Source organism: Moschus berezovskii, chromosome 3 (genome assembly GCF_049115385.1).
Source record: "Moschus berezovskii isolate FMDL1 chromosome 3, NW_MosBer_1.0, whole genome shotgun sequence".
Lineage (NCBI taxonomy): Eukaryota > Metazoa > Chordata > Mammalia > Artiodactyla > Moschidae > Moschus > Moschus berezovskii.
Window position 1 is genome coordinate 11,116,266 of NC_142462.1, and position 21,769 is coordinate 11,138,034.

The 21,769-nt window shown below is 48.3% G+C and overlaps 1 protein-coding gene across 6 annotated transcripts in view; it reads left to right on the forward strand.

Annotated features, from left to right (window-relative positions):
* The window catches only part of DDC (dopa decarboxylase), a 99,253-nt gene that overhangs the window by 12,256 nt on the left and 65,228 nt on the right, over nucleotides 1–21,769 (forward strand). For 5 of the 6 annotated variants that reach the window (XM_088833099.1, XM_088833092.1, XM_088833112.1 and 2 more), the window contains 3 exons: nucleotides 10,437–10,664; nucleotides 12,570–12,683; nucleotides 14,042–14,161. In XM_088833099.1, the coding sequence (XP_088689225.1) occupies nucleotides 10,464–10,664; nucleotides 12,570–12,683; nucleotides 14,042–14,161 (435 nt within the window). In that variant the 5' untranslated portion in view covers nucleotides 10,437–10,463. The remainder of the gene's footprint in view (nucleotides 1–10,436; nucleotides 10,665–12,569; nucleotides 12,684–14,041; nucleotides 14,162–21,769) is intronic. The other variant, XM_088833104.1, reaches the window with a different exon arrangement.

Sequence of the window (21,769 nt, forward strand, 5' to 3'; positions counted from 1 at the left end):
GCCTCTGCCTATTTCTGTTTGTGTCGGGACCAGCGCAGGTTGGGGCCCAGTGCCCTCTCCTGGAGTGTCTTCTGTTGACCAGGCAGGACCCCGGCCACAGTGGCAGTGCCTCCCCAGCCCAGATGGGAGCCCCTCGGGATGGGCGCTCTGACTCCTCAGGCCGTGTGAGAACACAGGTGGCAGACAGCCCAGGTATGTGTGTGGCTGTCCGGCCACAGGCGTCAGGAGGAGGCTGGCTTCAGGGTCAGAAATGCCAGCACAACTGTTCCTGTTACCGGCTCTGTGGCCTCGGTAGGAGCATCCGGCCCTCAGAGCCTTGGCAAGATGGCCGTGTTAACACTGGCCGGGGTGCTGGGAGTGTGAATGACGTGAGGCATCCAGCGAGCTCAGCAGAAGGTCAGGCAACACCGATTCCTTTGTTTTCTGGAGACATAGGATGTAGCCGCCAAGTGGCAAGTGTTTCCAGGATTCGACTTGGGGGGATCCTCAGTTGCAGGCTTCTGAGCGACGTGGATGACAGACCTGCAACCGAGCCCAAGGAGGAAGTGTTCACAGTGAATTTAGAAAGTCAATATTTACTCCTCACCCAATTTGTGGAAAAAGTGGGGACTTCATAAAGATTGAGCCAGAGATACTGCCTCGATGCACAGTGGCAGGTGGCAGGTGTTTATTCTAGCTGGGAAGTCAATACGTATCATAGTCACAGGGCGTCCTGCCTGTTATGAACAGAAGGAACCAGCTAGATCATGGTCTCAAGTCTATAAAAAAGGCAGAATTGTGACCTTTCATCAATTATTAATGTGACTCCATGAGAATAAGAGAAGGAGGCAGAGAGAAGGATTGAGAAAAAAATGAGGAAAACAGTTAAGGGGGAGGAGGTCTAGTCTGACACTAAATTAAAATGGAAACAGAAGAGACAAGTTCAGATTAAAATGGCTGCTGGTTCTTATGTGAATATCTTAGAAGAGTAAACATGGGTGAAACTGATAAAAATTTTAAGCTTAATTTGAAGCTTAAATTTGAAAACTTTAAACTTAATTTGCAAAGCTAGCAGGGATGGCGTGTTCATGCCTACCAAGCCTGATGGGTGACATTTTTTTTTAATTCTAGTTTTTCTGGGAAGAAATTTGGCAATATGCCAAAGAACTGTAAAACTCAGACCTTTGAATCCCATTGGGAATGAGTATCTTTGAGGGACAGATTCAACAGGGGAGAAGTGCTTGGCACCATGGTGGGTAGCTCACAGCTGCTTTCCCCACAGCAGTGGGGAACTTGCACTTTCCCCCACTGCTGCCAACAACCTGCAATTAATGTGGGATGTGACACTTTGAAACCGGCAGGTATTGATAAGGTACATATGTGCACGATATTACTGTAATTACACACAGTGTCATTGGGCTTACGGGGAAAATAGGTGGTGAGAGGCTACTAAACGACACATGTATCTGGATGACAGCTGTTTGAACGGTCTGAGCTCAGAGATAAATTAGAATACTATTAACTGGTTAAATGTCACCGATAAGTCTCTACTTTTGAAATTGCTTAAACTGTGAGTTTTTCAGCCAGCTTTCTATTCCATCCCAATCCGTCTGCAGGAGTGTGAGTGGAAGCAGTATCTTCCCATGAGAGTAAGATTGAAAATCGTGCTGTAAATTTCTTTATGGCTCCTTCTCATAAAGAGTTGCTGGCCAGGAAAATACTCAGATGGGGACTGTTCATTAAGCAGGGACTGAATCAGAAACAGATGCGAGATTCTCATGTCAGAGGAGCGAGGCTTTCCCCTCTAAGTCTGATCTGCATCCGGGGTGGGCATGCACTCTCCCCACCCTCCATTTCTCTCCTGCTTCCCTGGCACTCTGACCCCGTGATGATCTGACCTGCTTCTTTCCTAACATAAGGATGCATAAATGCCAGACCCAGCCAGCATTCTGAGTCTGAGAATTGCAGTGTCCTGTGCCTGTAGCATCTCACTGCCCGATTACAAGAGGCTAAACCGAGACTCCAGAGGTCATGGAGCCAGCCGGCAACTGCCCAGCTGCTTGCAGCAGAGCCAGGACTCACGTTTGTTGCTCTGACCATAACCCCTGCTCTCTCTACTTCTCACAACTGCTGGGAAGAGGAACTAGGGATGGCAGCAAGGAAGACTCTGGTTTTATGAAGTGCAGCAGGGAACCTCTCTAATCCAGACCCAGCTGGCCAGACAGGAGGTGCCCCCGGGTGTCCAGCCCTGACGGGGAGAGCCCACAGCCCATCGCTCAGGTGTCTGTGGGTTCCCCTCTGACAGCAAACTCCTGGCGATGTTGCCATGGCATGGACCACAGAAGCGGCGGTGTGCTTAGAACCCTATGTGATACTTAGCGCTGTGCCATTTTACAGGCTGAAGATGGAGGTTTGGAGGCCCAGTGGCCTGGACAGAGGCCCACCTGCAGTGAAATGTGGCGAGAGCTTGTCTTCCTAGTTACCCTGTATCAGGGATGCAATCAGAAGAAGGGAGGTGCCCTTGGAGACTGCCTCCTCCTGGCATCTAGGGAGCATCCAGGAAATTATTCCCGGAAGCTCAGGGAGAAACTGGTTTTTCAAGTTTCTGATCTGGAGGGTTGGTATACTGTTTCCCAGGAAATCCCCAAGCTGTTGGAGATGCACTGTGCGTGTGTTTGAGTCCAGTGCATTCAGGATGTGGTGGGTCAGGGGTCAGTGTGCTGCGTCCTGTCTCTCTGAGCCTCAGTGGATTTACTGCTCAAGAGGTGGTAATAGTCTTGATAAGATTGTTATGAAGATTAACTGAAGCCCATGCAAAAAGTTGACATAGCACTTGGTACATGTAAGTTAATGTAAATGTTGACCATTTTTTAAAAGGAAAATTGTGTTGAACTGTACTTGATTTATAATGTTGTAAGTCTTGCTGTGCAGTAAAGGGATTCTGTTACACATACATACATTTTTAAATACTCTTTTCTTTTCTGCTTTATCACGGGATGTTGATTATAGTTCCCTGTGCTGTACAGTAGGCCCTGGTGTTTATCCATCCTACATGTAATGGTTTGTGCCTGCTGATCCCAAACTTCTACTCCATCCCTCCCCCATGGCCCCTCCCCCATGGCAACCACAAGTCTATCCTCTATGAGTCTATTTCTGTTTTGTGGATAAATTTATTTGTGTCATATTTTATATTCCACATACAAGTGACATCATATACTATTTTTCTTTCTCTTTCTGACTTACTTCACTTAATATGATAATCTCAGGCCCATCCATCTTGCTGCAAATGGCATTATTTCATTCTTTTTAATGGCTGAGTATTAGTCCATTCTGGTGGCTCAGACAGTAAAGCATCTGCCTACAATGCAGGAGACCGAGGTTCGATCCCTGGGTTGGGAAGATCCCCTGGAGAAGGAAATGGCAACCCACTCCAGTACTCTTGCCTGGAAAATCCCATGGACGGAGGAGCCTGGTGGGCTACAGTCCATGGGGCCGCAAAGAGTCGGACACGACTTCACTTTTTCACTTTTCGCTATTCGATTCTATAGATGTACCACATCGTCTTTATCCATTCCTCTGACAATGGATATTTAGGCTGCTTTCGTATATTGGCTATTGTAAATAGTGCTGCAGTGAACATTGGCATCCATTTATCTTTCTGAAGTGAGATATTTGCCCAGGAGTGGGATTGAAGGATCACATGGCAGCTCTATTTTTAGTTTTTTAAGGAACCTCCTTACTGTTGTCCATAGTGGCTGCACCAATCACATTCTCACTAATAGTGTAGGAGGATTTCCTTTTTTCCACACCATCTCCAGCATGCATGGTAATGTTGACCGTTTTCAAACCAATGAGAGTGTCCCTAATTCACCAAGAACACCTCAGCTTAGGTAAAGTAATTGGATGAGTGTAAGACAGTGGTAAGGGTGCATAGAGAGGACAGAGTGCTTGGCAGGATGCGTGGGCTCTGCCTCAGCTCTGCATCCATCCCCGGGAAGACCCTCACCACCTCTCCCTCCTGTGCGACGAGGGCAGCAGCGGCACAGATGTAATGAAGCAGCAAGTCAGGCCTGCCTTTTGGGGCCTCTGTCCCTGTCTCTCCCTGCCCCTCTGGGGCCCTCACAGACTGTGTGTCCCCAATTACAAGGACACCTGGATCCTGCTAGCATTTTGCCAATGGGTGGTGCTAGTGGGAGGTTGAAGGGCACAGGTACCCACCTCCTTTGTGATGCTGGCCGTCTCCTCCATGGTACCAGCTCCATCCGGGTGAGCCTCACAAAGTTGTGGCTTTGCACTAATGACCTGAGTCCCAGCTCCAGGACACAGTCTGCACCCCCCGCCTGACCTTAAGGCCCCTAAATATCTCGCTGTTAACTAGAGTGTTAAGTGGCACAAAAGATGTTAGAGGATTTTTTTTTTTCCTAACAGGTTAGCAGATCGCCATCCTTATTGTTAGATAGGTCTCATTGTTGAGGCTTTCTGACAGTCTTGGCCAGTAGCCTTTCTCCTGTCAGGTTTGTTTATTCTCTTTGTGTCCATAAAGAAGATGATCATCCAGAAACCAGTCAATTTAGGGGGAAATGAGCCAATTTAGTTTTGCGCCTAGCACTCATGTGCTTGAGGTTTTAAAAAAGAGACAAGGCCTCACAGTTCCAGAGGGAGAAGTGTTTTTTGAAACATAAATTATGGTTTGTTTTTCCTGGAATAGTGTTTAGGAAAAAAAAAGATAAATACTTTTCTTTTTATACTGATAGAGAAGGAAAGCCAGGAAAGGTTGATTGAAGAGTCCGCTGTCCCATGGTTTGAAACCAAAACAAAGGTTTGTCTGAATCCACAGGCAGGACCATGGACAGTTGCAAAGCACCTTGGTTCCGGTCTTCTGCCCAGAGGCATGGCGGTACTCAGACCCCTGTGCGGTGGGCATGGCTGGCCCTGTGTGTTCAGGGCTGGCTGTGCAGTCACCACGTAAGCTCTGCACAGGGCCCACCCAACCCCCACTGCCAGGGAAGAATTGGTTGGAACCTGCACCCAGTTCTCCCCAAACACCTGTGGCAAATGTAGGATTCCAGGGATCCAGGAAGGGGAGTATTTTCAACTAGGACCACAAGGACTCCTGGCCCAGAGCAGAGGTAGCTCAGATCCAAGATGAACTTCTTTCTGGGTGCAAGACTGGGGAACCCAGGTCAGTTCTGAACCTGCAGGGTTAAAGGCTCAGCATGAACTGTACCCAGGAGTCTGGGAGAGGGGTCAGGATTCCCTGGGAAAGGGCAAATGTCTCCTGTTTCTGTGGCAGGTACACGATGAGCTGGTTTATGGTCGTCTTACAGGTAGAGGGCAGGATCTAACGTGTCAGGAAGAGAATGTTCGGAGGACAGAAAGACCTTCCGTTTGTTCATTTGTCGCTCCTCATTCAGAAAACAGTCACGGTGCTCACTGTGTGCAGGGTCTGATTGGTCCTGAGAAACCGAAATAAAGAGTTGAGGACTCTGCTTAGAGAGTTAGCAGTTAGCAAGGGATGTCAGTGAAATGATGCAATACAAAAACAACTGGCCTTCGGGTCAGTCAGGAGGCCTGGGGGCCTGCAGCGGGGTTCGCGTGGCCTCGAGCAGGTGGGGCTCACCCCGGGGCTGCAGCTGCCATCAGATTATGTCAACAGCCACCGTTTCAAGGCCTGGAAAGGCATCAGTCATAACCTTTATCATCGCCTACATCTTCCAGCCAATATTTGCTCAGCTTGAGGGCATGAGATGGCAAACAGCTCCACAATGAACACAAGATTTTCTGTGACTTTGTACTAAAAGTCTTCTGGAAAAGTCTTTGTGGGAAGGAATTGGCAAATAAAGGACAGAATGATTAGAAAATAATAATCAGGTCTTATCTTACAATTTGACTGGTAATATTTCTTTGGAAGGGCAAGTTGCTGTGTCTGTGTATTTTTCCCGAGACCTCCCGTTTGGCCATCCATACTCTTGTATTCCCGTTAGAAGAGAGCGGCTGATACTCCAGGAACCTAAGCATCCTTCTGAAGCCTCAGAGCATCCCTGGAGCCTCAGTAAGGCAAATGGAGGTTGTGCGAATATTTACTCTAAGAAGCCTTTTTTAATAGTCTTGCACAAGGAGCAAATCACAAAGAAACAGATCCTGAGATCTGACTACATTAGAATTCTTATAGGTCAGAATAAAATTAAAAGCAAAACTAGATCAAATAAAAATGAGGAAAATGTCTGCAAAATATATCACACATAGGGTACAAGTATTTATTATAGGGTGCAAGTATTTATTATATTACTGGTCTTGCAATTAAATAAGAAAATATCTACATCCTAGTGGGAAAAAATGTAATGAACAAGCAGTTCATTAAAAAGGAAATCCAAGAAAAGAGATCTCACACCACTATCCAAAGTCATGTGAGAAAACTATTTGTCTTCATAAACCAAAGTAAAAGGAAATCATGAAACTTTGCTTGACTGGCAACGCTTAAAATGTATCTCAAGCCCAGTGTTTGCTATTGTGTGGCAAAGCTAGAGTTTTTATACAGTCCCTGTGAGTGAGTAATTTGGCAAAAATATTTTCTGGGGACAAGTCTAGCCATATAATTTTAACCAGGTGGCCCAGCGGTTAAGAATCCTCTTGCCAATGGACACAGGAGACATAGGAGACTTGGGTTCAATCCCTGGGTTGGGAAGATCCCCTGGAGGAGGAAATGGCAACTCACTCCAGTATTCTTGCCTGGGAAATCCCATGGACAGAGGAGCCTGGCGGGATACATTCCATGGGGTGGCAGAGTTGGACATGACAGAGTGACTGAGCATGCACACAAAATATGTATCTCTATAATAATTTGTTCTAAAGAAATTATAGAATAAATGCTTTTCTTAAGAAAATTTTGACACAAAACAAACTGTGAAGAAACAAAAGATTGAGGTTGTATATTTCAGTGCTATATAGAAAATCTAACAACATGCATTGAATGCTTATTTTGTGCCCCTTTTCCTAAGCTGTTCCCATGTACTTATCTAATTATCATAAAAATTATTTGAGATAGAGCTTTATGATGGTGTTTGTTTTCAGTTGAGGAAAATGAGGAAACCGCAGTGGCATCTATGTCATGCTGTGCAGACTCTTAGTTCTTGATCATGCAGGGTCGGCCATTAGGTTATACCAACTGTCCCCACTAATGTAGGTGATAACCGGAGATGATGCAGCTATTCAACAATAGCGATCCACATTGTGAAGACAGCACATTCACACTGTGGAACGCTATGCAACTGGGAGAAATCAAGCAATAGAAAAGCATTTATCAACCTGCGGAATGTACTCATAACTACCTTGCGAAAGAAAACAAGCTAGCATAAAGATCAGCTGTTTCATGCAGTTTTGGTTGAATTAGAATCAAGTCAATTTAAAATACGTCAATTTGAAGTATAACCTAGTTTCACTCTATGTGTGACATTTGACATAATCAGAGTTGTTCCAAGTGAAAAATAAATTTAGAAGCCTTCAGGCCCAAGGAATTATGAACCTGAAAGTGTACATATAAGGAAGTCTTCATGGCTTTGTACTAAGAGTCTTTGGAAATTCTGGCCACGATATTTTGGATAAGCTCCCTTGACCTGCAGCTTATGAAACACAAAGGTGCAATGGAAACTCAAAGACTCAGTTTGGTGTTTCTCATGCTATTATTTTAGCCTTTGCTGTTGCTGTAACTTAGAATCAGATCCTATATCATATCCAGGCACTGTCACTCATGCGTGCACTATGTGAAAAATGTAACCCCAAACAGTCATTTGGATGTGGAGGTTTGACCCAGTCACTGACCTGATGAGGCCTGGAACCGTCCATGGGTGCCTTCTATACTACTCATGGAGAAAGTCTGAACAGAGATCACTGGAGAGAAGGCCGAGAGAGGAGGCATCATCAAGCTGATTCCCCCTTACAGAGGCACTCTCCTCCGCCAGACTCACTCAGGCTTCTCTGAGCCCGCTGCTGAGTGCAGGTGTGCAGCTCAGGGAGCCAAGCCCGGCTGTAGCAGAAAATCATGCGAAGTTGGTTTACCAAGAAAGCTTCTACCCTTGGGATACAATTCAGCTCTTCCTCCTCCACCTGGACACCCAGCCAAACTATTCTTAGTAAAGTACCATCCGCTTCCTAACTCAACTGTCTTTGGAAATCCGCACTGACCCCTGTTGTATTTGGGAGACACTTTCCCTCTCCTGTTGCAATAGTCTTGAGTAAAACCTGTCTCGATATGTTTAACATTAAAATTGTAAAAAAGAAAAAGGAAAAGCAGCACAGATGATGGGAAACAATGGAAGAAGTGCTGAGAACATGATCTCAAGATCATCAGCTAGATACACTGGCTTGTAGAACCATCTCCCAACACTTACTCCCACAGGAAAACTAATCTTGATTTATGAATCTTTGAACTATCAGAATTAAGAAATGCATCCATGATTTAGCATACAATTGTCTCTTATAAGAAACAACGTGGAAGAGTGTATGCCAGAATTTTTGAGTGGTGGGATTCTAGATGAATATTTTTCTTTCATTGTGTGGTCCACATTTCCAGTTTGGAAAATATAGTCCATGCTTACTATTCATAGATTTTCTATATGAAGGTCCAACTGTTTTCAACAATTCGTTTGTATCATTAATCGCCACAGTGGTGCCTTCATGATCATTCTTGGGCACAAATACATAGCAGGATGAAGATTCCAGGCTTCATCAAGGTTAGTGAAAGTAGAAAATTTAAGTTGCCCGAGGTGCTTGTTGCCAGCAGAATCGAACAAGGCAACGCTCTGCCTAGTTGCTTCAGCAAGTGGCCTATTTACTGCTGCATCTTTATGTTATTTTTGGCTACCTGACTGTTAACAATGGCCCCCAAATATAGTGCTGACATGCATTCCAGGGGTCCTACATGCAAGAAGGCTGTGATGTGCCTTAGGGAGAAAACACGTGTATTAGATAAACGACATTCATGAGTTAGAGACTTGTTGGCCAGAAGTTCAAAGTCAGTGGGGCCGAGGTGTATTAAATAAAGTCTATTTAAAAGGAAATAGGCCTTCCTAGCTGGTGCTAGTGGTAAGAAACCTGCCTGCCAATGCAGGAGACATAAAGACATGGGTTTGATTCCTGGGTGGGGAAGATCCCCTGGAGAAGAAAATGGCAATCCACTCCAATATTCTTGCCAGGAGAATCCCATGGACAGAGGAGCCTGGTGGGCTACAGTCCATAGGGTAGCAATGCATCCCACACAACTGAAGTGACTTAGCCTGCATACATGCCTGGTTTCAAACGGCAAATGTTATCTCTGGACAACAGTCATGGGACTCAAGAGGCCTGGTTACAAATCAAAGCTAATTCCAGCTCTCCTGGGGCTTCCCTGGAGGCTCAGATGGTAAAGAATCTGCCTGCAATGTGGAAGACCTTGGTTCAGCCCCTGGGTTGGGAAGATCCCCTGGAGAAGGGAATGGCTGCCCACTCTTGCCACTAGAATTGCTTGGACAGTGTAGCCTGGCGGGCTATAGTCTGTGGGGTCTCAAAGAGTCGGACACAGCTGAACAACTAATGCACAAAAGGGCACAGAAAAAAGATTATATATTGATTGATTGACAAAAATGTGACCAGAAATGCACAGAAATGTAACCTTGCGTTTCCCCTGGGAAAGGTCCAGCGTTTGCTAATTCAGAATTCATGGATTCTTACGGAATGTTACCACCACAGAGGACCAGGGTCACCTGTATGTTATTATGTGATGAGGAAAGAAGCGGGTTGTTTTTTTTTTTTTTTAGGTAATTAATTTATTTTTTATTGGAGGCAAATTATTTTACAATATTATATTGGTTGGTTTTGCCATACATTGATATGAATTTGCCCCGGGTTTACATAAGTTCCCCCGTTTGCAGAGGTGTGGTTCCCTCTGGTGATGGAGTCAAGAGATAGAAAGAAGACTTGCCGATGGGGCTTATACTATCCAGGCCCTGTTCATGCTGGACACAGGCCACGTGACTGCCTTTCTACCTTCCGGAAAGATCAGCATGGTCATCTGCTTTTCTCAGATAAAGAGAGACTCAGAGAGTCTCTGTCCCACAGCCCATGAAGAATAAGGCACAATTTGGAAACCAAGGCTCGTTATTAAAGTTGGGATGGACCGTGGAAATAAATGTGTGCCTGGTCCGTTTCATGATTCAGACAGAAAAAGAAATGAGACAGAGAGGTGGGATTGTGTTTAGCTGAGTAGCTGGCGAATAGTAGAAGAAGTACTTTGCTACAGTCTCCAAAATCCAGGGTTAATTCTACCGCATCTGGACATGGAAAAGTGTTCCTGACTTGGAGTCTAGGTGGACTCCGGGGTGTTTGGTTCTCCGCCCAGGCAGCCCCAGTGGTCGGCTTGGATCTGCTCCACTACAGGTGAGGTATCGTCACACTTGCAACTGATTTCTTTTCTCTCTGTGCAGCTTTTGCTCTGAGGAAGACCGGTCACCATGAATGCAAGCGAGTTCCGCAGGAGGGGGAAGGAAATGGTGGATTACGTGGCTGACTACCTGGAAGGTATCGAGGGGCGCCAGGTGTTCCCTGATGTGGATCCAGGCTACCTGCGCCCCCTGATCCCCACCACTGCCCCGCAAGAGCCAGAGGCATTTGAGGACATCATTGAGGACGTCGAGAAGATCATCATGCCAGGGGTTAGCCTATATCCATGGTTGAAGAAAAGGGCAGGTGTCAGTTAAGTCCCTGTTGGGTATCAGGCAATGCACTTGTATTATTGCACCTAATCCTCACAGTCATTTTCTTGGGGAGAAACTTTGTTATTTCTCTTTTATAGCTGAGACAGCTGAAGCCCAGAGAGGTTGAGTGATCTGCCTAAGGTTACACAGCTAGTGAGTGATGGAATCAGGACTGCAATCCAGATCGTATGGGCTCCAAAGGTGGTGACTATGATTTCCCTCCAGCCCCCGAGGCTGTTACTGAGCCAACCTGGGTCCACGGGCCCCTGTGCAGTAAAGCCAATCAACTGACACCAGGGTGTGGTGAAGGATAGTGAGGTATTTATTCCTGGCATCCAGCAAGGAGTCCAGGACAGCTAATGTTCAAAACACCCGAACTCCCGGTGGGTTTCTGGAAAGCATTGTTAAAGTCTCAGGGTAGTGATCAGCTCCTCCTCTTACTGCTTGATGGTGAGGTCACGGGGGGTAGGATCACAGGGGTTAACATGATCAATCCTCAGGTGCCGAGAGGCTGGGAGCTATGTGCTCATGATCATCAAGTAGTTAATTTCTTCCATGTGGTGGGGGTTTTATCATCTGTAAAACAGCTCAGGAAGTGCGTGTCAGATACTATTATCTGAGTACTGCAGAGAGGAGCCACCTCAGAGGCTATGGGGGAGGGGTCTGTTCCCAGCCCCATAGGGTCCTGCTTGGTTACAAGGTCAGTCCCCTGCCCTGAGACCCTGGGACGTGAGACAGATGGTTAGTTTCAAATAAGTTAATTTCAGCAGAGGGATGATCAGTGTGTGGAAAAAATGTTTTGTTTATTTTATCTGAGACTGTGCAGCGTGGACCACCAAAGGGGGCTTCTTTGTGGTCCGTGAGCCTGGGCGTGAGGTACACGTGGGGCTGCAGACAGATGTGGGGAGCACCCAGGACAGTCGTCTCCCAAGAGTCACTTGGAGGAAAGCAGACAGCTCAAGTTCGAGGAAACTCCACTGCAGCTTCATGCTTGCACGGTGAGGTTTTCCTTGGACTCACCTAAAGGCACGTTCACTGCTGTGGTGAGGGCTCTCAGACCCTCAGCTCTAGGCAGGAGCCCAGGGCCTGGAATTCCAGACCCTGACACTCGGGGTGAGGCGCCCCTGCCCATGGGGTTCCCTGATGGGCCCCTTAAGCCCAGGGCGCCTCACCACTCCCCTCCTCCCAGGAGTTCCTGTGACATTTGCGCTTTGAGCAGAGAGCAGGATTCTGGTTCTCACCGGCCCAGAGGTTGTACAAATATGACAAGCCGCTCAGCACAAAATCCCTCCCGGGAGTGCGGTTAAATGTCAGACCCGGAGCTGTTCCAGCTGCTCTGCAGCGGCAGACCCCACCGCTGGCAGCTCGGACAGCCGCATCCTCTTCTCGTGGGGCGAAGGCTGGGCCTCCAAGGCCAAGGTTCCCGCAGATTCGGGTCCTGGGAGGTTCTCATCCCGGCCTTTCTTCCATGCAGAGGGTCCGCCCTTTCCATCGCATCCAACCCCTTACCTCCCGAAGGCCCCACCTCCAGGTACCATCTCCCGGGGTTTTCACGAGACTGCCAAACCAGACGGGAGACTGAGGAAGCTGCAGTAGGCAGCTGAGGAAACCTCAGAAATCAAATCTCTCTCTTTTTTTTTCCTTTTCTGATATAGACTGTTTTTTGGAGCAGTTTTAGGAAAAGCAGTCTCATCACAAAGAGATGGGATCTCAGGGGCGGCCCCCTTGCTGACACTTCTGGGCAGAAGTTGAAACAGGGTTTTCTATTAGCAGAGACTGGGCTCTCGTGGCACCCCAGCCCCCTGGGCCCCCTGCCTGCAGGGCTGCGCCCTGGCCCCAAGTGACTGCCCGTGTCCCACACAGGTGACCCACTGGCACAGTCCCTACTTCTTTGCCTACTTCCCCACGGCCAGCTCATACCCGGCCATGCTCGCGGACATGCTGTGTGGGGCCATCGGCTGCATCGGCTTCTCCTGGGTGAGTGTTGGTGAGGGTGGGGGGGCCCTGGAGTTCCCATATGGGGACTTGCAGCCAGGACTCAGACAGTGAGCTGGCGGTGCCACCCCTGTGGGAAGGAGAGGGACGTAGGTCTGGGCAGAGGGGCCTCGAGTGGGAGTTTGGAGTTCGGAGAAGCAGAGGGGGAATCTGTCCACATCCAAAAGCCAGCTCTGCACAGCGGTGTGTTTCGAGCTGCTTGGTTTCAATTCAAACCACAGTAGAGGCCCTGGAGTTTCTGCAGCCCAAGCCTGGGAACCTGCATGTCTCCCAAGGAGAACAAGGAGTTTCTATACCATCTGCAGTTTGAGAAACATGACTGCCCTGGTCCCACCCATTCTGTTCTCAGCCATGGATACTGTCCCAAGAGGGACCCCAGCCCAAGAGCAGTGTTGCTGCCGAGAGCAGGGGATCAGCCCTGCCTCCACACCAACCCCAGGGCATCTTTATATACAATGGAATATTACTCAGCTGTAAAAAAGGAATGCAATAATGCCATTTGCAGCAATGTGGATGGACCTAGAGATTTTCATACTCAGTTAAGTAAGGCAGACAGCAAAGACAGGTATCATGTGATGTCGCTTATAGGTGGATCTTAAAAAGAGAGCCTTACAAGGTAATTCTATAAACAGACAGATGGCTGAATGAGGAAGCTGGCCTGGGCACAGTGCGGCTGTGGGGTGGGTCATCGCAGAGGTCGGTGCCTTCCTGCCCTGCTATCCTCCCAAGTCATGGCTGCAGACCATGTTTGAAACTTTGGGAGATGTTTGAATAGCACCTGGGATCAGATGATTTTAATCTAGAGGTCAGTGAATGAACAAAGCCTGCTGTTGCTTCTGAAATTCAGCCAGATCTAGGCCCTTGTTCTGGTACCAGCCCCTAAAGGTTTATGATGGAGAAGCCCTGAAGGGCAGAGGACCAGAGCCTTTGGGTGAGGCAAGTAGAGACTTGCAAACCCCGTGCAGAGAACACAGACTCCAGCAGCCTATCTGGGCCCCAGGGAGCATGGCTCCTCCCTGGTTCTCCAGGAGCCAGATGGAGCGGAAGGTTATGGGCACCAGCTTTCAGCACCAAGTCCTGCCAGTGGTCCGTGGCAACAACTTGGGGCTGCTGGGGGGAGGGGTCCAGCTGCTGCTGCTTCTCCAGAAGCTCTACCATATGCAAGTCCACCTTCAAAGTGAGTCCCATCCAGGGATGGGTCTTTTGAAAATGTTAGAAACCTTTTGCTCAATTGATCAAGGTCAGTAAGGAAGTTTCCCCTGCTTGTCATACCCCTGGATCCCAAGCTGGCAGAAGCTGAGGGCAGCCGCCTGTGGTTCATCCTTTCCTCCTGCCCACAGGCTGCCAGCCCGGCGTGCACGGAGCTTGAGACAGTGATGATGGACTGGCTGGGGAAGATGCTGCAGCTGCCCGAGGCGTTCCTGGCTGGTGAAGCTGGAGAAGGTGGCGGGGTGATCCAGGTAAGGTGGAGAGGGTGGGGTCCGGATTCTGGGGTGCAGGTGGGCAAGAGGCCTGCAAGCGCGTTGGGTCCTCGTTTCTTCTGGAGAATGAGCAGAGCAGAGCCCTAGGAAAGCTCTGCATCTGGTTTGGCTCCCCAGCATCTCTCAGTCCCAGGCCGCTGTTGATGGTGGGCAGCGTGGTGGCTGTCGCTTGGCTGGTGCATAAAAGTAAACACACAACAGTGGAGACGTGTGTGGTTCCCCACTGCTTGCCCGTGTACCCGAGTGCTTCCCAGGCCCAAACTTAATTTTCACAGCAGCACTCTGGTTAGGGACCATTTCTCAACCCCCGTTTTACAGACGAGGAAACTAGGGCTCAGAGCACTCAGGCAACTTGCCATCAATGCCCAGCGGGTAAGTCCTACAGCGGGGTCTGAGTCCACGCCCTTCTGACCACAGAGCCGCAATCTGAGCACCACGCAGGGCCGTCTGCAGTGGCAGCTGTGGCCCGGTGCTGCAGAGCCTTCTAGAAAGAGCTGCACCCATGGGACCCACCTTTCACCTAAAGATGCTGCCTTTGCTACATGATGATTAAATTTATTCTTCATCTAGCGTGTGCCTGTGAGAGTGTCTACACACCAGACAGCGCGTCAGCGGACAGGACACACGATGGCAGGCACAGGGAGCGTCTGTGGCACAAATGCCCCTAAGGAACCTAGGACTGCCTGGCTGTTTGCCCAGCAGCAAAGAGGGACATTAACCAACCCACCACCATCACAGGGAACGCAGCCTCTACTTCGGGGAAAAAAAGAATTTCCTTTTTCAGACATTGTCTTCTCAAAGGTTCTGAGAGTCAGTCACAGCAGCTGTGTTTGTGTCCAGTTGGCTGATGGGAACTGAGGCCCGGATGCCTCAGTGTGAGGTCGCCTGCTGGCGTGGCTGGATGAGATATGGGCAAGCCCGTCTCCAGGCTCGAGACTGCTCGACTGACCGGGGTCTTTAAATTCTAGTCTGTTAATCTGCTGACTAACCCTATTGTTTTACAGTTCTTTCTGGTGGGAGCCTGACGGATCTCACAGCTAAAATCAGGGTTGACCCCTTGTAAGTCCCAAGCAAGACTCTGTCCTTGCCTCTTCTAGTTTCTAGAAACTTCCCACATTCCTGTGCCATGGCACCTCGTCTGTCTGCAAAGCGGCTGTGTTCCATCTCTCTGACCCTTCTTTCAGGTCACCTCTCCTCAGACCACAAACGAGAAAGCGTCTTCACTTTTTAGGACTCACAAGATTAGATAGAGTCCATCCAGATGATCCAAGATAACCCCCTCCCCCTCCTGTCAAGGTTCTTAACTTAATCACGCTAGCAGGGTCCCTCCTCCAAATACAGTGGAGATTCTCAGCTTCCAGGATGAAAGTGTGGCATCTTTTATTCTCCCAAACAAAACCAGTGTGGGTCAGCGTCACGGAGGGAGGGACCCACAGAGGGAGCCTCACTTCTGCCCTCACAGATGTGGGTCAACAAGTCTTAGGTGGGCCCAGGAATAAGCATTCTAGCCTGCCTGTCAGGGCACCCTGATGCTGCGTCCATGCCATCTCATTCGGAGATGTTGACGTGCTCTTCGGTAAACAAGCCTTGTGGCATGACCCAGGCTGACTTCTGTGACCTACAGCCTGCTTATTCTCTCAGAGTAACTCTTTTGCCAGATCTCTTTCTGATGGTTGCAATGGGATGACTGATGTGATGATGGGCAGTGAGACATGGCATATTCACAGGACCAGTGTTCATGGCAGACAGAGATAAGATATAGGCTCATTGTATTGGAGTCCTGGCTGTGATGCTCAGATTCATAAAAAGGAGATGGCCAGGATGAGAGTTTTGATAATGAAGTTGACTGTGCGTCATTCCGGCAGGTTGGGATTGTGGAATGCTCCCAAGATTAGGATGGTCGTGAAAATGTTTGCAGTGATGATATTGGCAGATTCTGCTAGGGAAAAACAGGGTGAATGGACCTGCTGCATGGCCCCCATTAAAGCCAGAGGAGAATTCTCCTTCTGTGGTTTCTGCCAGTGCGTGAGATAAATCATATCCTGGCTCGGGTCAGGATGGGAAAATCAGTCACAGGTGCTCTTGTGAGAGGATTATGATTGAGAGCGTCACTGAACCATTTATTAGCAGGACTGGTAAGAGAACTGCTCGGTCACTCTGTGTGAAACCGTCTGTCTCCTGCCCAGCCTGGCCAGGCTCAGCCACACTCCCTCGCCCCCTCCTGTTTCGCCTGTCTGCTTAGAGCACGTTCCCTCTCGCAATAGCACTTCTGAGTGTGGCTGATGGAAATGAATCCTTCACTCTGAGTATGCAAAGCTTCAATACGGTGCTGTGAATGGGACTTAGACACGGCGGCAATAGTGACTTTCCTCACAGTGGAACATCTCGGTCACCTTGGGACAACTTTCTGTTGGTCAAGGTGATGCAGCCCGGGGACACCTAGGAAAAACCACACACAAAAGTCTGAGCTCCAAGCTGCTTCCAGCCTGGGGAAAGGGCTGCTACCCACAGCCCCAGTCCATGCCCCTTCAGCTGCATCTCCCCTTGCTGGGGGGTCGGCTGGCTTGCAGGTCCCTGACTCTCTGGGGTTCCACTGCCAATAAAGAGCAGGGCCTGAGAGAGGCAGGCTGCCACGGGACCTCGGTGTTGAACTCTGCCCAGCTGAATTCCAGCCCTGCGGGTGATCTGATACTTCATGACAAGATGGACCCTCATGGTTGACTTACTTTTTCTTTCTGATTCCGCAAGTTTCATCCAGATACACTTTTTCCCTTTGTGCTATTCATTTTGACCCCATGTCCCAGCATTTGGGAAGCCCAGTTAGTCTGAGACTCAGCTCTTCCCCACCTGGGGACGTTTTCCTCCCACCATAATTTAGTCATCGTCTCTGGGTCCCTGCCTCTCTGTTTTTGAGGAACTTTGGCTTTCCGCGGTTTGGGCACCTTTTCCGTGACTTCCCATGCTCACTTGGCACTTTCCCTTTGCTGTCGCTTTCTCCTCTGCATTTTGGGGGCATTTCTCATGGTTTTCTCTGTATACTATCCCCATTGTTCATGCTGTCGGCTGATTACCTTCAGTGTCAATTTTGGCTCTGCTACTCAACTTAAAAGCATCATCTCGTTTCCACTAACGAAAACTAGACGTCCATTAGATAAACGGAGGAGATGCAGAAACACTCTGGGGCGGCCTCCTCCCAGAGTTATTTCAATACCTGTGTGTGTGTGTACATACATGTGCACATAATATAAACAAGACTGAGATAATGCAACACATCATGCAGATTTCCTGTGTGGTGTTTTACTTACTGCTTTGTTGTGAGCTTTTCCCACTGTGTATTTATTTTATCTGTAAACAGTTTTGGCCATACCTGATCTTCACTGTTGCCCGCGGGCTGGGGTGAGCAGGGGCTCCTCTCTAGTCGTTGAGCCAAGGCTTCTCACTGTGGCGGCTTCTCTTGTTGCAGACTGGGCTCTAGGGGGCAGGCGTAGTAGTGGTGGCAAGCAGGCTCAGCTGTCCTGCATGTGGAGTCTTTCCAGGCCAGGGATTGAACCTGTGTCCCCTGCACTGGCAGGTGGGGTCTTAACCCACGGACCACCAGGGAAGTCCTCCTATTGCTCAGTCTTTGAGAATATTATTATTACATGATTTTCTCTTTTTTTAAAAATTAAGTATGGTACGTTTAACATGTTTGATCTCCTTCCATTTGCATGACTTTCTATGGTGTCACAATTTATATAAATAGAATATATATATAAATATATATAGTACCACATCTTTCACTCATGAGTCATATTTCAAAGGACGCCCTTTAGGATGAAGGTCAACAATCTCCTAAGAGGATCCTCAGCTTTCTACTGAGGCTTGCCTGGTTGAGTCTATATTCAGTATGAATGTTCCAGCTCCACCAGAAACCAAAACCAAACAAAAACTTTAGAAAAGAGTTTCTCTGGGTCACTAGAGATCATGACTAAAACCGTTTCGTGTTTAATTCTTTTCAGCAGCCTGAGCTGATTTCTCTCATTTGATACTACCAAAAAGTCTTATAAATACCTCATTTTCCAAGGCGTGTGTGCCATAATAATAGCAACTTTGTGTTGAACACCCACTCTGAGTTAGGCTGCATTTTGGCTTTATTTCTTCTGTTTTCTGTGTTCATTTCTCAACCTCCAAATATTTATGAGGACTGGGTTATTCACAATCCAAGGCCCAGAAACATAGTGCATGGGGCCCCAGGGCTTGAGCCAGTTTGAGGCGAAGCTGGTGCACATGTGAGCTGGAGGCCAGGGTGTCCCACCAGCTTGTCCCTCACCCTTAGCTTGGGTGTGAGTGTCCACAGAAGAGCATGCTGCCATGGGCGTCATCTTTAAATTGCCTTTTCCTTTAAAGACACTTCTATTTTCCAGAAGCAGCAGAAGCACAGGCATTTGTTTGGGACTAATTCTGACATCCCTCAGCCCAGGACTCAATACAACCCCCCTTGGAGCCCTGTCCACCTCGTTTGCTCAAGGAAAGCAGTCGATCGTGTCTGTGTTTGAGGCAGGAAGTCCACCCTTCCCTCTGGCAAGGCTGATTGTCTCTAATTTGCAAGGGCACTGGTGACAGCCGTGGGGCCCTCAGATGCGGGGGATGCTGGCCCCTCAGACCATAATCACAGCTGCCAGGCGTCGGCCCTGTGATGGGTGTCTGCATCAAATGGCAAACCATCCTTTGAGCTGGACAAACAGGGCCATGGAAATAGTCTCTTAATTGGGTCTGAAAGCTCTCGTGGAAGAAAAGCCAATTTCATGCTGTGTGTAGGGTGACACTTGAAAACGAAGAAAATGAAAGGATATTCCTGTTCCAGCATCAGCAGCCAGTGGCAATGCTCACCGCAGCTCTTCCTGCCTTGCCGCAGCCTCACCATGGCAACCTTTGTCTGCAGCAGGAAAACAGAGGTATCGTTGCTGCTCTCTGTGCAAGAGCAGGTGCCCCGTCCCTTCCTTGGCCCAAACCTGCTTCCAGCAGAGGCCAGAGACCCACTTGTTCTGCTGCCCCTGTCACTAAGCTGTTACCCAGTCCAAGCCCACTCTGCTCGCTGTACTACAGGCCAGTTAACTGAGAGATGTGTTAAGGCAAGGAATATGTCTTTATTGGGAAAGCTGGCTGGCCAAGAAGATGGAAGAGTAATGTCTCAGACTTCTTGTTGGGGGTCTTGATGCCAAGTTCTTTTATAGAACAGAAAGGGAGAGGAGTTGAGGAAGCCAAGTAAAACAAAACAAAACAAGCTTGTGATTACCTCCTAGAATGGCAAGACTCAGGCAGGGGATGTATTAATTTGTTCCTTCCCAGGTGGTTCCGTGATAAAAGAATCTGCCTGCCAATACAGGAGATGCAGGAGTCAGTGCTTTGATCCCTGGGTTGGGAAGATTCCCCTGGAGAAGGAAATGGCAACCCACTCCAGTATTCTTGCCTGGAGAATCCCATGGACAGAGGAGCCTGGTGGGCTACAGTCCGTGGGGTCGCAAACAGTTGGCCACAAGTGAGCGACTCAGCACTCCCATCCATAGGTGGACAGGGTCCTGAACAAAGGCACTTTGGTTTAATATTCACAGAGGAGGGCAGGGTTCCCTGGGGCAGGTCATTATGTATAAACAGTATCCTTTTAGTGAAAAAAGCAACGGGAAGCAAAGGGTAAAGTAAAAGAAACAGATTTCCTACAATGGAGTCATGCCTCCTGGAGCCATTGCACTTATGGATGCTTGGCTGACAGTTTTTTCATTGGGCATATTTTTGTTGCCTGAAGAAGGGGAGTTTTCTTTCAAGGCATGGACAGTGCCTAAAGAAAAACCCATTGTGATTCAAGCCTTTGCTTAGAATATGGTTCAGAGAAGCATGGACGCTGGGGGGTAGTGGGAGTCCAAGGCCTCAGACAAAGGGTGATGTTTAGAGCGAGCTGCACTCCCATAGGAGTGTCGGGGGAAGGCAAGAACACGCACCCCTGGGCCCGTGCCTTTCAATGAGCTTCCCATGTCAGTGTGTATGAAGGAGGCAGTGGATTTCCCTACTTTCTTCAATTTCAGTCTGAATTTGGCAATATGGAGCTCATGATCTGAGCCGCAGTCCGCTCTCGGTCTTGTGTTTGCTGACTGTATAGAGCTTCTCCTTCTTTGGCTGGAAAGAATAGAATCAGATTTTGATGTCCATGTGTAGAGTAATCTCTTGTGCTGTTGGAAGAGGGTGTTTGCTATGACCAGTGTGTTTTCTTGGAATTAAGATTACAGAGGTGTATATATGAATTTACGCGTTAGAGCTACACAGTTCCACAGACTATGAGTGCTTTTAGTTTATAAATTTCTTTCTCACAGTCAACTAAACTCTACCATTTACACTTTTTCTTTCTAATGGTAATGCTATTCAGCTCATGGTCTCTTTCAGGATTTACATAAGATTCTGTGATCACAAGTGGAGTGGTCCCTGCAGACAGATGTGGGTTTGCTCCTAACCAATACTGTTCATTTACTGTTGATTTGGGGCAAGTTACCTAAACTCTCTGAACATAGTTTTCCCAACCAAAGATGATACAATTAAAAATGAACTTAGTTTGCAACTTAGATGGGCTGACGGAGCGGGTGCTGAATTTATATTCTCTTTCACTGCCACCCACCCTCAGAAGAGTGAATTTTGCATCCTTGATTCCTTTGCCAAAATAAGTTGTTGACATTCATTGTGTTAGCTTGATAAGGCTGCCACAAGGAAGAGGCAGAGACCAGACGACCTAGGCAGCAGACAGGATTGTCTCATCGTCTGGAGCCTAGACATCTGAGGTCAAGGTGGCAGCGTGGCTGACATCCCCGAGGCCTCTGCCCTCAGCTTGCAGGCAACAGTCTCCTCCCCGTGTGCTCACTGGCCTCACCTCTGTGTGTGTTTGTGTGTGTGTGTGTGTGTGTGTGTGTGCAGGCACGTATGCCCAGCTCCTCGTCCTGTGAGGACACCAGCCAGGCTGGACCACGAGCCCCTCTAAAAGGCTCATTTTGACTTTGTGATCCCTTCAAAGATTTTGTCTACATCTGCGGTCGCATCCTGAGAAACTGGGAGTCAGGGCTGCAACACGAAATCTGGGGGCGAGGAATTCAGTCTGTAACATTCGTGACCGGGGAAAACCCTCCAGGGCAGTTTCTCGGTCTCAAAGAAGAGGTAGCCCCTTTGTAAAGACAGACAAATATGTCTGTCCAAATTGCTGTGTGTGTGCAGCTGTGCTGGGAGCTGTGTCCTGGGTCCCATTTCCTCCTCTGGGGGAAACGGACCAGCACCTCCTGTCCAGACTGGGAAGTGTCCATGGGAATGTGTCTGACAAGTCTGGCAGCAGCGATGCCTAGTAAGTGCCAGTAAGTGCTGGTGGGTATTTTATGAAACAGGCAAAGCAATGCTGAATTGACAATAAGAGCTGAAGTGTCAGTCACAGGTGTACAGCCTTTTCCCATGCAAGCGAGAATGGACTTGATAATTTCAGATGCATCTTCTAAGAAAATAGGAAGATCCCACATCAATCTCTCACATTTAGAAATGATTCCCTGGCTGCAGTTGGAAGGTCCTGTTGACCTTTTCTTT